Source organism: Gadus morhua, chromosome 15 (assembly GCF_902167405.1).
Source record: "Gadus morhua chromosome 15, gadMor3.0, whole genome shotgun sequence".
Lineage (NCBI taxonomy): Eukaryota > Metazoa > Chordata > Actinopteri > Gadiformes > Gadidae > Gadus > Gadus morhua.
The window spans coordinates 19,016,679-19,031,151 of record NC_044062.1 but is presented as its reverse complement, the minus strand read 5'-3'; the positions used below and the strand labels follow the sequence as shown (position 1 = coordinate 19,031,151).

The window sequence follows — 14,473 nt, the reverse complement described above, 5'->3', positions numbered from 1 at the left end:
AGAACATGCATGCCTACATAGCACCATACACAACAGCATTATCCCCAGCATTCATTACTTTGTTGTGTGGTAACGATGTACAGTGCCCAGCTTTCTGCAGGGGGAACTGCATCCAGCTGATGACAGAGCTTGGTCCTGTTTGCCTCTACACTGTGGAGTGTTGAGATAAGGAAAACTAGTGTTTCAACCACACTGTGGCATTATCAAGTGTTTAATGAAACTTCAATATAGACGTTGCTCGTCAAATTAAAACAATGTTCATTAGGGGTGCAACGGATCACAAAGCTCACGGTTTGGATAGGGTCACGGTTTTTGAGTCACGGGTCGGATCATTTTCGGGATCAACAACAACGATAGAGATAACAAGACAAATGTGACTTTAAATAAAATCTTCAACTGTGTAAAAACAAAATAAAGCGAAAAATTAATCCTGCTTCCTTTAAGCATGATCAATATTTAAATGTGCCATCTGAGGCATTATTCCTTCTTCTTTTTAACATGGATAGGATAGTAAATAATCCCTAACCCTGGATTTACAATTCAGGATGTCTGCATTGCCTGGGGAGAGTTTAGTGTCTACACTCTCACAAGGCAAAGCAGACATCCTTATCTTCTTTTTTTTAGTTTGGTAGCGAAACACAGTTTCTGTGGTGTTTTATTTGGCATTTTGTAAATCCATTGATTTCGGTTGGGAGACTCATTGCTCATTGCAAGGGGGGTTGGTTGTAGTCTTTTCGCTCGGTTCTAGCCCTACTGTTGAGACGGAGAACCGAGCGAAAAGACTACAACCAAACCTAAACACGTCCGGTTCCGGTTCCGGTTTACGGAACGCCAAATAAAACACAACAGAAACTGTATTTCGCTACGATACTTGATGATGTTGTTAATACCGGAATTGTCCTCTAAACATGCGCTGATCTCGTCAACGCACAACTTTTTTTTTTTTTAATCAGTCGATCCGCGGATCACTGTGATGGTTGATCCGTACGGATCACGGGAAACCCGTGAACCGTTGCACCACTAATGTTCATGCTCAACGTAAAACATTTTATGTGCTTTTCCATATAATGTTTAAACTAAAACATTGTTTGTGTGTGTGTGTGTGTGTGTGTGTGTGTGTGTGTGTGTGTGTGTGTGTGTGTGTGTGTGTGTGTGTGTGTGTGTGTGTGTGTGTGTGTGGTGTGTTTGGGAGAGGCAGAGAGAGAGAGTAGCATCATTTCTTAGTATGGGAGTGCATTGGCTCCGTTGGTAACCAGGGGCGTGATGGTGTTATAATGCAATAACTCATCAGAGGCAGCAAAATATAAAATGAGTAGTAGTGAATAATAAGCAGTAAGGTGTCCATTAAAGATTTTAATGGATATTACAGACGCAAAGTTCCACCCTAGGCAAGAAATTCCATTTATTTGAGCTTGATTATATGCCAATGCATGCTATCGGGAGTAATAAAATGCTTGAACCTTGCTACTGCATTAATTTACAATTTTTGATCAAACAGCATTGCTGGAGGTATCTGATTATGCAAGAAAAACAGGCAACCCCCAGCCAATCAGATTCAACCGTTTGCCTTGGCCACAGTATAACCTCAAATACTTAAATCTGTGTAAAAAAAAATAATTTATATATCATATATATATATAATTGTGTTTGTGCTTTAATTGTGTGTAGGTGTGTGAGTATTTGCATGTGTGCGTATGTGTATAAATGTGTGAGTATGTATTTATGTGTGCTGAGTGTGATATGTGTGTGAGTGAATATGTATGTGTAAGAATTCAAGGGTGTGTGTGTGTGTGTGTGTGTGTGTGTGTGTGTGTGTGTGTGTGTGTGTGTGTGTGTGTGTGTGTGTGTGTGTGTGTGTGTGTGTCTGAGTGTGTACAAGTGTCTGAGTGTGTACAAGTGTCTGAGTGTGTACAAGTGTCTGTGCGTGTGTGTGCTGACCTTGGTGCAGCAGAACATCTTCTGGTAGGTCTAGCTCCAGCATCAGGTCATCATCGTCCAGGTCTTCGATGGACAGGGGCTCCAGGTGGTTCAAAATAGCCTGGGGCACAAACACAAAAATAACCATATTATATCCACCTGATCCAGGCTATTCATGCTTTGGATTATTCAAGAATTTAGCATTAATCGTTTTTTATGAGTTTGATGTTTTATCTTTCACTCCCATGATACTAGTTATGTCTCTCAAATTACGTGCTCTGCACAAACAATATTTTATGTAAAATAGAAGAAATAGAAGTTAAAAAGAAAATTATGTGACGTAAGTAATTATAGCAAGGTTCATGCCCCACTCCACCTAGGTGAATTAAACTGGGCGGGCACCTTAAGACAAACAACTGAGAATGGTGTTGTTGGAGTTGGTTTATTGTATAGTTTGCTGATTTTGATACATGTATGCAGGAGATCTCCCTGAATGTGTGTGATGATGGCTGGTTTAACCTTTGCAAACTGATTACTCAACGAGCAACAGGTGTGCAGCCTCACCCAGCCTCAGAGTCTAATCAGACTCCTCCAGGTGAAGCTGCTTAAACCAGCCATCATCCATACACAGTCCCCCACAGGAAGGATGGAAGTAAGTAAGAAAGTAACGCTGTATTTGCGGAGGAACGTCCCCTTTTGGTCGTAGTATATTTCCCGTTTCTCATTGGATAGTCATTGTTATTGTTGGCTACATTAGCCTCTTTAGCTAACCGGCTCGAAAACAAACACAACTTTACATTGCATGCACAGCAAGACTGTGCAATGCATAAATTGGTGACGGGCATAAAGTAGCAATGTAATCAAGTGTGTAAAAGTAGTACGTTCGGCCTCACTGAACTCGCTCTACTTCCAAAGCGACGAGATACTACGACCAAAATGGGGCGTGCCTCAGTGAAATGCCGCAAGAAAGCTGGGAGATTTGCAACAAACAACTTGCACGTACCGGCATACAATCCAAATGGATTACAGCATTGAACAGCTGTTTATTTCACCTTTCCAGAGCTATTGTCAGAAAGTGCTAAACAAGGTTCAGGAAGAGACACGATAGATACAGTTATAGAGTTATAGATAAGGTTTGAAACAAAAAACGACAAAGGAAACATGTCATGCATTCATCAACGTCTGTCTATACAGGTTGTTATTGTTGGATTTTAAAACAGTAGTTGACAGCAGTGTGAAAATTAAAAGGAAGGTTATTAGGGGCCAGCATCTGTGGTGTTGATGGAGATAAAGCACATCGGTATGAACAGCTGATCACCATCTGATGAGCTGCTTGTATAATGATTCAACTGGTTAGAATACCTCTGCAGTATCTTCTGAGATTAAGAGCATTCGGCAACCAAATATGTATTATTTAGTGGATGTGTACACTGTGCCGACTCTTGGTGAACCATTTAACTGTACCCAATGGCCAGGTGACCACAAATCAATAGTTTAAGGTATTATTTTCCCAGGCAATTTCGTGCTTCAGCAGAAAATGATAATGAATTAGAGGAGGGCCCTGAAAAGCGCCATCCACCAAATAAATCCAGATTGAACAAACTGTGTTTTTCATGGTAACTGGATGATGATGACACTCCAAATGGTAACATCGGACTAGGACAAAGAAATAAGAAAGAATAAATAATTGTTATGGGTACTTCTTCAAATCAATCAAAGTGTGTGTCAAAAAGGGGTTTGTACTCTTGAGTCCTTAATTGAATCAAACAAGCCCTATTCAATCCAACAAGCCCTCTTATCTCTTGAGTATGTTCTGGTAGTAAGGTTTAGGCCCTCTTCCCTCCTTTCTGCAATGTGGTGAAAAGTTGTCTTTTAAAAGTGATCTTTCATTTGTCAGCGATCAATATCTTTCGCTGTTGCCTTGTTTTTCTTATTTCTTCTTTTAACCTCTTGACAAATAAGTACACTCGACTCAAGACAATACTATATCCATACACTCTAGATACTATACACTACTATAAGATTTACTATACAAAAAATTAGGCCAAGTTAGGATCCCCATGCCTCAGGTCAAAATTAATATACAACTTTTTTTTCTAACCCTTTTAATTGAAAGGTTTTGAGAAAATGTCTGCATGTATAATATAAATGATGGGTCTATTGTCAGTAAACCTCTGTGATGCCACTATCTGTATCATGCAGACAAAGATAAAGAGCACCATAGCAAGGCTTCCCTACCTCATTATCGAAGACAACACTGAACTTTGTTGAACATTCGTATGAATTGACAAGAAGCAATGTCAAGTTGCGATGACTGAACGGGAGTTTTGTTAAAACTTGCATGGGAGAATAGTGATTTCAGCTCTGTACATTGTATCACAGTCTGTCACAGAAAGATGGCATCTACAAAATAAACTACAAGAGAACCAACTGACAGTCGGAAGCCAGCCCTGTGCAAGGCGTCCAAAGTCCAAACCGACAGGGAAAGGTTATTCCTGGAGTTTGCGTCATGGTACACAGTATAATCAGGACCCGGCTTCCGTCAAAACTTCGACTAAACAGGACCAAATGCTGATGGAAATTGCTTGGAAATCTTCCCAGTCTTTGTTATCAGTTTTCCAATTGTTGACAATTTACCCTCGAATGAACCAGACACACTTGAGTCTGTTCTGCTGAGAAGTATATAAAAAGATTTGAACCTGACAAAGGGAAACTGAATTGCACCTCCAGACTTTGTCTCCTACCTTGAGTCTATCTCCGGGCTATTCTTTGCAAGACACACAATGTTTTTTTCTGTTTAATGTGTTTAGCTAATTCTGTCACGCAGTCTTTTTCAAAGGTTTATCTCTTTATTCCTCTTGTTTCCATAGAGCCAATTGCTCTCTTTGGCGAGTATGATTTCCCTGAGCATCGGTTATCATCTGAAATTTGATAGTTTGACTAGGGATCTTCACTACTTTCTGAAGGTCATGCCTATTTTTGTGTTAATTGTGTCGTTGTGGTACTTGACAAATTCTTAAAACACCCTGGATCCAATTAGACAATTTAAGGACATGTTCTGTGTCTGTTTATAGCTAGCATGGCTTTTTAAGGTGAAGTGCTGCGCTAAAGTTGGCGAAAAGGGTCAGGCAGGTGTGAAATTATCTTTGTCGTGACATTGAGAACCCATATTAAATGTCTTGATTATCCGTATCTGTGGTGTTACCGGCAATTTGATGGACCATATGTCCTCTGCACACCAATGACTGGCACATTTCTTTGCAATCCTATTACCCGACTCGACTCACGTCATTCTTTTGAACCCCCCCCCCCCAAAAAAATACTAAATTGTCATAATCAATTTGACGTGAATATTGTAGTCCATTTTGCAATGTGTGGGATGAATATTAATCTTCAAGAATCTGCAAGAAAAGTTATTCGGAATTTAGTGCGGCACTTAGTAGTGGGATGGTAAGGAAATGAATGCTGTTTATTTGACAGAGTAAGCACAGCCTATTTTGAGCAAAGAAAAAGCAGACCACGTACAATTTGTACAAAGTGAACATACATTGTCTTGTATGACAGTATGCCCTGACACGTCATATTAATCACAGGTCAGGGACATCATTCTCGTTACACCCTAATCATACTTGGTTGACTTATTTGGGTCTCACTAGAAATGGCATGCTATTCAGGAGAGTGGATTATCCAAATTGTGGACGTGCATTATAAAATCTAAATAGCAGGCTTCAGAAATTATTAGAACAAAAAATAAAATAAAGACACACAATTAAGTGAAGTTGATACTTTCTCTGTAAAAGCATTGCCTGGAAATACTGAAATTACAGTTTGGGGTTGTGGTTGGAAACTTGGAAGTGGTAGTCATTAAACTTTAACCTGTAATTTCAGAAATTGCTCGCATCACTCTGTCTGTCTGTAGGTCTGTCTGTAGGTCTGTCTGTCTGTCTGTCTGTCTGTCTGTCTGTCTGTAGGTCTGTACGTCTGTAGGTCTGTCTGTCTGTCTGTAGGTCTGTAGGTCTGTAGGTCGGTCTGTCTGTGAGCGTCTGAGAGAAAATAGACAGGGGTGTTTGTGTGGTAAGCAACAACTGAATTCACAAAAAGATACACAGAAACACTCGTGCACACAAGGCATTAGTTTACACTGTAGGTCTGACTTGGTCACCCGACATTAGGCACAAGATGGATACAGCAAGGAGCACAAGAGGGCAGTAACTTAGTCACAATGATGAGATGGAGAAAGCAGAGTATCACAGAGACAGTGGGAGTAAAAAAAAAAGAAATGGAGGGAAGGTTTAGCCTTCTCCAGAGATCTACAGGAATAAAGTGAACCATAACCTAGGTGAACAACGACCTAAGTGTATGACGGTTTAAAGTTTACAAAAATTAAACTTAAATGATCAACAGAATGGGAAGAAAGAACAGTTTATCGGGTAATGTAGAAGGGCTTCTGTCTAATGTTGCAGTTATTTACACAAGTTAGAAGCTAGCCCAGCAAGCTGCTGTATGTACCATCTCGTAATACCACTTTTTACCTCAAGAGGTCCCCGTCACAGCAGAGTCCAATCTGCCCTGTCCAACGTGAGAGAATGATGAAGAAGGGCTGCCGAGAGGCAAGATCAAATAGAAGCAGCGTTTGCTATGTAGCGATAGCTTTTAAAGGTAGCTAATTGTATACCATTAGTGACAGTGTTAATATGTTTGCTGTTTGTTGATATGCGGTTCAGACCAGGGAGAATGGTTAGGGATGGACACAACATGTTCCTGGTAATAGGTGGCCCCCTTGTTTGGAGTATAGAGGACTAATTTGGCTTTCAAATCTTACACGTTGCACTTTTATGTGTACTGTAGGTCCTGTTTATGGGAAAATTAAGTGATGTTTTCAAGGGAACTAAAAATAATAAATAAATAAATGAATTAGCCACACAGAGTTAATGGAGTATATGTTCATTCCCAAAGGGCTCCCAACTGAACCAAATTATTTTATGAATAATTAGTATTTCTCTGAAGAAAATAAATGGTTTTGATTATAAAGTTATCAAATACAACAAATATAAATAACCTATAATATAATATATATATGCATACATGATATTATATTATATAATATAAATAAAACTAGTCACCAGATATTCAAACCAAGAAAAAGCCACTATACTTTAACAGCACACAGTAGCAGAAATATTGGCTGAATCTGCTTGATAAGCACCAATGCATTATGTTCTGTATCCTGTATCGACCAATGTAGACATATTTCTCTGAATCTTTGTGATGTTTATAGATGACTTATACATCATCATTACGCTATATCTGAGGCGGCATTGCAGGATGTAGCCATTGGCTCCATAATTCACATCACCATGCACGTTCTGCCTAAAAGCTTCTGGGCGGATCAGCGTGATGGGTTCTGCCTGCCCAGACTTTGATTCTATGATATATGTAAAGACAGCCCGACTAATGGACCTATGCAGTGTGTGTTCACTCTTGCTCACACACACAGAAGGAGACACAGTGCCCCCACATGGCCGCTGGTCACTACAGCTTATTTAAACCCATCCCTTGGAGTTGTGTCTGAATATTTCATCTGCTTTGCTGTCCTGTACCAAACAGGTAAACAACAGGAAATGTCAAGTTACGGTTAAACATAACGCACAAAAACAACAATGCTATTTGTCTTCATCCGGGCTGTCTCTTTGCATGGGCCACTAAAAGAAGATCTCTGTGTCTGACGATTAAAACAAAAGCATCAGGTTGTTTGTAATTGTCCATGGGGTTTCCCTCACTGCCACTATAACGGATTTGGCATGGCTACTTTTTCTAATTATTCTTTACTATTTGAGACGAGTGCTCCCTAGAGGTTTAACCCACAACAACTCCGCAGAATTAAATCGAAGCCACAAATAAAAACCACCAAAGTAGTTTAGTAAGTATAGTTGAACCCCCCGCTCCCCCCAATTAGCTTGAGAGCCGGCATCTAGGCAACAGAAGGAGGTTGAAGTATACATATAATATCCCCTTTGAAAGACTATGTGATTTCTTTCTGGCGCTAGGGCAAGGGAGACTTTGTTAACTTGTTCGCTAATGAAAGTAAGTCAGGTGGAAAGAGAAAAGGAGCAGGAAGACAAGCCTGAAAAGTAAAGCGAAGAAAGATTAATTCTTCTAATGAAATGGCTGCCATTGCCCCAATCAAATAAGAGTAAGATCTCTCCAAGGCAGACTCCCTACAGAAATTATAGCCATGCATCACTGCAGAGTCACTAAGTCAATTGCTTTTCGTACTTTATTTTCTTTATCACATCCTCTCTCTTTGTTTATCTCCCTTGATCGTCCCTGTTTGGAACCTGCAAGTTAATTGCACAGTTCATAAATATATGCAAAACAATATCTTCAAATAGCATGGAGCCGAGGAGCAGTGACATAGCATAAAGATAACGATATGGAGGAATTAATGTGTATCTGCTACTATATAGGTGTCCAGGAGTACCATCGTGCTCGTTAATTAAAATGTAAAATATGTTTTCATACGCCATCATAAAGGCTCCATTAAGCCACACAATGGTCCTATAAACGAAATACAGTGTGAAACACATCTGCGGATTCATGAAACATGACTGCATCTTTCTATTTTGCCCACACCAATGATTAGTTTGCATAAATAATTGTGTAAATTACCAACATGCCTCACCCTACACCCACTGTCATGAACACGCTTGCATTAATGCAAAGTCATCTTTCTCAATTTCTATTGCCAGAATGCTGTTATGATTGCTGAACAGTACCAAAATGCACTCTCCATAGCAGAGCTCCAGGCTGCGACCAAAACTGATGCTTTTGCGACCATTTATCATGTGGATGCAAGGTTATTTTTTCCCGTTGCATCGATGTCTGTCAAAAAAACGATATATATCATGGTTCTCCCAGTACGATGTTATAGTGTCGCTGCACCATCATGCTCCTGCTGAACCATGTAGAATTTCAAAACACGGCTGTCGCGAAGCCAACATCAGATCGAACGTTGTTCTTTTTCAGTATTTTTATTAGAATAACACTTCAAAAAGCTAAGATTTTGATTTGATTTTAGTCGTGTTCTATGTTTAATATGATGGGTGGTAATAAAGCTTTTGAGCGGTGCTGGAAGTAAAATAGCCGCAGTATGCAGCGCAGGTATGAGTACTCTTATTGGAGACACGCAGACTTAAGTTAACAAACACGGCTAAAAGAGTAGCTGGTGCACTGTACAAAGTTTAAATAAAATTGCACCACAGCACTAGTTCTATTCAAGATAAGAGCGTGCAAAGAAATAACACAGTCACACTATTCTAAGAGGTAAGAAAGACCATCTATGCATCAAAAACCTTTGTACAACTTATTTTAACCGAGTTAATCTTTTCAAATGAAGGTACACTGATAGATGGTATGTGACGAAGGACATGCCAATATTGCAACAAAGTGGTGGAGAAAGGTCCCAATTTGTTAGGGTTCCACCAAATGAAAAGCAAGTGCCACTAGAATAACTTGATTTTTGAGCCCTGCAAAGCTGGTTATACATTCATAACTTAATCCTATTAAGATATGTGTGCATTCTTGATATCAGGTGCTATGTATGGGGAATACAGCGCAAGAATACAGATGATTGACACACAGCCTTGGTTCAGAATTTAATTCCTTGATGAAAACTTGTCTGGAACGGGAGACCTTGGTCTGAGGTCTGGGGCTCGTTGCAGTCCTTCTCAACCCAGGTTCAACCCATTTATTCCCTAATTAGTTAGAGGCAGAGGAATCTGCCTGAAGGGGAATTGATTTGCTGGTCTAGAAAGTAGGCTCTGGAGCTGTAGGCCAAGTGGCTGTACAGTAAGCTATCTACAAAACAAAGTCCACCATAGAGTAGTAACAGCCAGACCAATAAAAGAGCAATAACAGGCTATTCAGTAAATGTTATACACACTTATAAATAAAACAAAACAGTGAACACAATATAACTGCCTTCTGCTTGAATGTGCTGATTTCTGTCAAAAGTTTGATGTGGGAATAAACATAGTGCAAGGTTACTCTGACTTAGCAATCTCCCAATCACCGTGGCAATAAAGATTTAAAGGCTCTGGTAGTTGTCCCGCTTTGGAACTGCATTGGTCCTGAAGAGGCTTTTGGCTCCCCTCCACCAAGCCCACCCCTAGCCCATTGATCTAAAGCTCCAAAATGTCTAATTTGTCACAAAAGAGGGTTGGATTGGGGCAGCAGCCAATACTTATCTCTGAGATACTTTTGCAGGAGTGATACTGATAGCCCTCCTTCGTTTCAACGGACAATGAGAACATTAACTGAACACTATAGTTATCCATCCTGACCCTATAATTTATCAGTGTAAGCTGAAATGTTCAGTCTATATATGGACACATTCAGCTGCCATTGAGAAATAGCCAATGATTTATGTACTATGAGATATGAAACATCGATTGTTGCATTGCATTTGGATTAAAGTGTTTTGCTGTGCTGTCACTTCAATGGTTTAGAAAGTAAAAGTAATAAAAAAAAAAAGAATGTCATCCAGATTAATACTCCTGCCGGTGCACTTGACCTTGGTAGTAGGCAGTAGCCCTGGAGTTGGTCCCCAGGCGCTGCATTGTGTGGTTGCCCACTGCTGCTAGTGCTCTTAGTGCTCCTATTGATGCAAGTGATGCAATACTCTATATCCTTCACGAAAAAGTATTTCAAATAAATCCAAAAATAAAAATTCAAAAATGGTATGTGGTTGTTTACTGGCCATGGACTGCAGATGCAAATCAGCACGAAGAAAACTCTGATGCAAGACTTATGTCTGTCCTCCTTGTTCAGTTTACAATCCTAACGCCCACAACATTGGCCTTGTGCATCAAAAGGCTATCTTTAAATGTGTTCTCACCAAGCTGTTGAGTTCAGAGTCGTCGTAGCTGTCACAGGGGTGGATCCCTGCGCCGCCAAGGGGCTCCAGACCCTCCTCGTCCCACATGTAGGTACCTCCAGAGCTGTTGGAGGGCGACAGCTCCAGCGAGGATCCCTGAAGGAGGTCACCTCGCTCTGGGGACACCAACGGGCTGCACTTTGAGTCCTGCAGGGCTACGTCCTCTTTACCACCTGAAGGGTTAAAAAAGGCAGGACCACCGTGGATACCAATACGAAAACATGGCATGCAGTGCACACATTCAAACCCAGACACACGGACAGACGGACAGACGGACAGACAGACCTGTGCCTCGTTAAGAACTACATATAACAAATATAATCTTAGAAAAAAATATATAAAGCATGTCCTTATACTCCAGAATGGTACCTGCTGCGTCGAGGTTGCTCCACTCCATGGTCTCATTGAGGAAGCTCCGAAGGCGCAGCTGGGTGCTACTGCCAGTCTTGGTATCAGCCGTATCCCCATCACTGAACGTATCCGCCCCACTGTCAACATCTTCCAGAAAATCTTCACTGGTGTCCCCTCGTTCCACAGAGGAGGCAGAAGACAGGGACATGTCCTCCAGGGCCTCCCCTGCTACAGTACCATTACTTAGTTGACCTCCTCCTCCTCCCCCTTTGCCAACAGAGTAATCAACATCAATGTGCAAGTCTGCTTTAATGATCTCGCCTGTGTCCTGATCTTCTCCCTCTTTGCCTGATTTCCCACCAGGGCATCCAGGAGCAGTCACCGGCCTGGCGTCGCCCTTCACACGACCCATGAAAAGGGGCTTCTGCAGCTTGGTCTGCCGAGGCCGGGCCAGCTTGCAGCCAACATAACCACCATTGCTACCCCCCAGTGGCTTGGCTGTCATGCAGCTGGGAAGGAGAGGCTTCTTCAGGGCAGTGGGTGTGGTGGGCGTAGAGGCGGTGTTATTGGAGAGGGAGGAGACGGAGGTGGCCGTCGCAGACGCTCTGTTGTACTGAAGTCCTCCACCTCCTAGACCTCCAATGCTCCCTCCGAGGCCCACCCTAGTATTGCACAGCTGTGGGGGTTTAAGGAAGCTGGCCTGGGGGGGTCGGAGAGTAGTGTTGGCCAGGGGCTTGGCCAGCTCCACAGCGCGGTTGAAGGAGAAGGATCGGGTCATGGGCTGGTTGGTGGGTGAGGGGATCTGTTTGAAGTGGGTGAAGCTGTGCGAGCGGACCATGTTGTCCATGGACATGTTCTTAATACTGTCACTGGACAGGGAGAGGCTGTCCTGGGAGCCGCTGAAATGGAGGCTGGAGGTCCCCTTTGGAAGCGCAAGACCAGACATGGGCCGTGGGCGGAGGGGGGAGTTGCATCCATTGTGGTTGGCTTTGGGAGCTCCGAGGGGGCTCTGCGCCAGCTTAGTACTTGGCGTCTTAGAGGTCTGCTTTGGGATGGCCTTTGGGCTCGAGACAGACAGCAATGAAGAGCCAGATCTCCGGATTGTGGGTGTTCCAGGGGTAGCATTTTTCCCCTCTTTGCGCAATAGGAGCGGAGTCTGAGGCTTGACTTCCTGTGGTTTCACGTCCTCAGGACTAGTGGGGGAGGTGGGGGGCAGAGCCGGGCTGGGACTGCTGCAAGCCTCTCTTCTCCACTTCAGAGAAAAAGAAGGTTTGCGGACCAGTCCATTCATGTGTGTCGCTGTAGTTGTGGTTTTGGTGTCCTGGCTGGGGAGGGTGGATTGTGGGGAGCCATTGGGGAGGGAGCTTGCACCACCTGCGGAGGAGCGGCCACCAAACTTGGGCAGTCTGGATACCATGGCTATTCCAACAAATGGCTTTTCTTCCATTAGACGCCGCTAATGGCATGTATGGGCCTTGAATCATACAGAACTGTGGAGTAAAGGAGGGACAGAAAAGAGGGAGAAGTATTAAGACGTATTAGGAGAAGTATTAAGCCTTATTGGGTAATCTAACGTTTTTTAGAATGAAGGTGCAATGTTCTTAAAGCCATTTGAATAAAAATTGACACTTTTTTATCCCCACCATTGCTAGCAGCCAATATTCAAGAATAACAGTAAACCTTAACTCAAGTCAATTATTTTTTTAATTAAAGATGAAATAAGTGATATTAATAATTTGTTCATCATACTTTGAGTCAGAGAAAAGCAAAATTGGGAATTAGGAAAAGAAACTGAAGTACGTATGAAGTCATCAAATAATCATTATCTTTCCCATGTTCTTTGTGGTGTAAAGCCTTTCATCTCACCTTAGGGAAGAGGGATTTGTTCACTGTGACAAACACGCCCTATGTATTATTTATGTACTGACAACATGGTTGCCTGAGGCAACTGTGTCAGTAAGTTATGGCCGAGCTGTCCACTGCCTGCTCAGAGGTAGAGGGTAAAGTCAATAATAGGTAGGTATTGCCTGAAATCATTCCTCAGAGCACCTGGTGCTCATGTGTATACAATCTGGCTTTTAAGTAAATGTGTTTCAATGCTGCCTGGCTGGATGCGTTTTGTTGGGTTTTTTATGTAGCCTGTAGGCAAAGGACAGAAGTATTTGCTGTTCTATTCTACAGTAAAGTGGATCTTGTAAAAGCCAGGAGTAAGCTCAATAAGTCAGGTGACCCTTAACTCCACGATGACCTACTCTACAAGAAGCACAATTCCACCAGAGGCCCTGGGAATCTGCCTTAGTGCCAAAGAGAGCACTGGGTCCGTTGACACACATAAACGTACCAGACACACCAGAACACACAAAAGGCATGCTTACAAACGCTAAGCAGCCTTGTACCGTAAATAACACAGAAGCTGCGTTGATGTTAGCCTTGACCTTCTACCCTGTTGCCCTATCCACTTTGAGAATGTTGTGGAGTTGTACAAATCACTTCTCCAGACGCCTTGAATGGGAAACTGGTCGTAGTGACAGGACTAGACAGGTATATTGTGTTTGCGTGACTGCATGTGGAGTTAATGACATTTAATCCAGAGACACATAGGATAGAGTGGAGAGTGGGAGGGAGAGTGAGAGGGAGAGTGAGAGAGCAGTCACTCGTTCTTTCAAAGTCAATTCAAGTCATGGGGCAAAACATCAAAAGCTGCCTGACAGCCGGAATGATCAAAGACACATACTCACAATCTGTTGTGGGTTAAGCCTTTAATTAACCATGTTAATACCGAACCCTTCTTAATAATCCTCATCTAAATCAAAGAGGAACACTTAGGGCACGAGTCAGCCATCCTGAATAAGAAAACGATCAGATAGCGGGCCCAGAGGTGGACGCAAAGAGCTTCCCCATGAGACCCTGGCAGCAAGACCAGGCCGACCAAATGCATGGAAAGAGCCTGGGGGACACTGGCTCGATGTTACCGGGAAGGAATCCAGATCTGGGAAATGTGAAAGGGGGCCGTGGTGGATGATAATGCGCTGGAGAGACAGAAGCCTAACTGCAGCTTCCATTCTGTCACGGACCGTTACGATCCTTTGAATGGGTCAATGGGCATGTGTAAATAGTCGGCTGGAACACCTGCATGATCAGGTTACATGCAATGGTCTACCACCGGGGTGTCATCAACTGAAAAGCAACATGTCAGGTCTAGTTGGCAACGAGTTGGCTCGGGGGAATAGCAAGAGATCAATCAAATTGTAAAAACCTTTATGCAACCCT

General features: G+C 42.4%; 1 protein-coding gene across 4 annotated transcripts in view; it reads right to left on the bottom strand.

The window, feature by feature from the left end:
* Positions 1–14,473, bottom strand: part of ccser2a (coiled-coil serine-rich protein 2a) — a 52,108-nt gene that overhangs the window by 24,948 nt on the left and 12,687 nt on the right. For all 4 annotated transcript variants that reach the window (XM_030378978.1, XM_030378980.1, XM_030378981.1 and 1 more), the window contains exons 2-4: positions 11,222–12,693; positions 10,814–11,025; positions 1,939–2,038 (exon numbers count right to left, since the gene is read on the bottom strand). In XM_030378978.1, coding sequence (XP_030234838.1) covers positions 1,939–2,038; positions 10,814–11,025; positions 11,222–12,650 — 1,741 coding nt within the window. In that variant the 5' untranslated portion in view covers positions 12,651–12,693. The remainder of the gene's footprint in view (positions 1–1,938; positions 2,039–10,813; positions 11,026–11,221; positions 12,694–14,473) is intronic.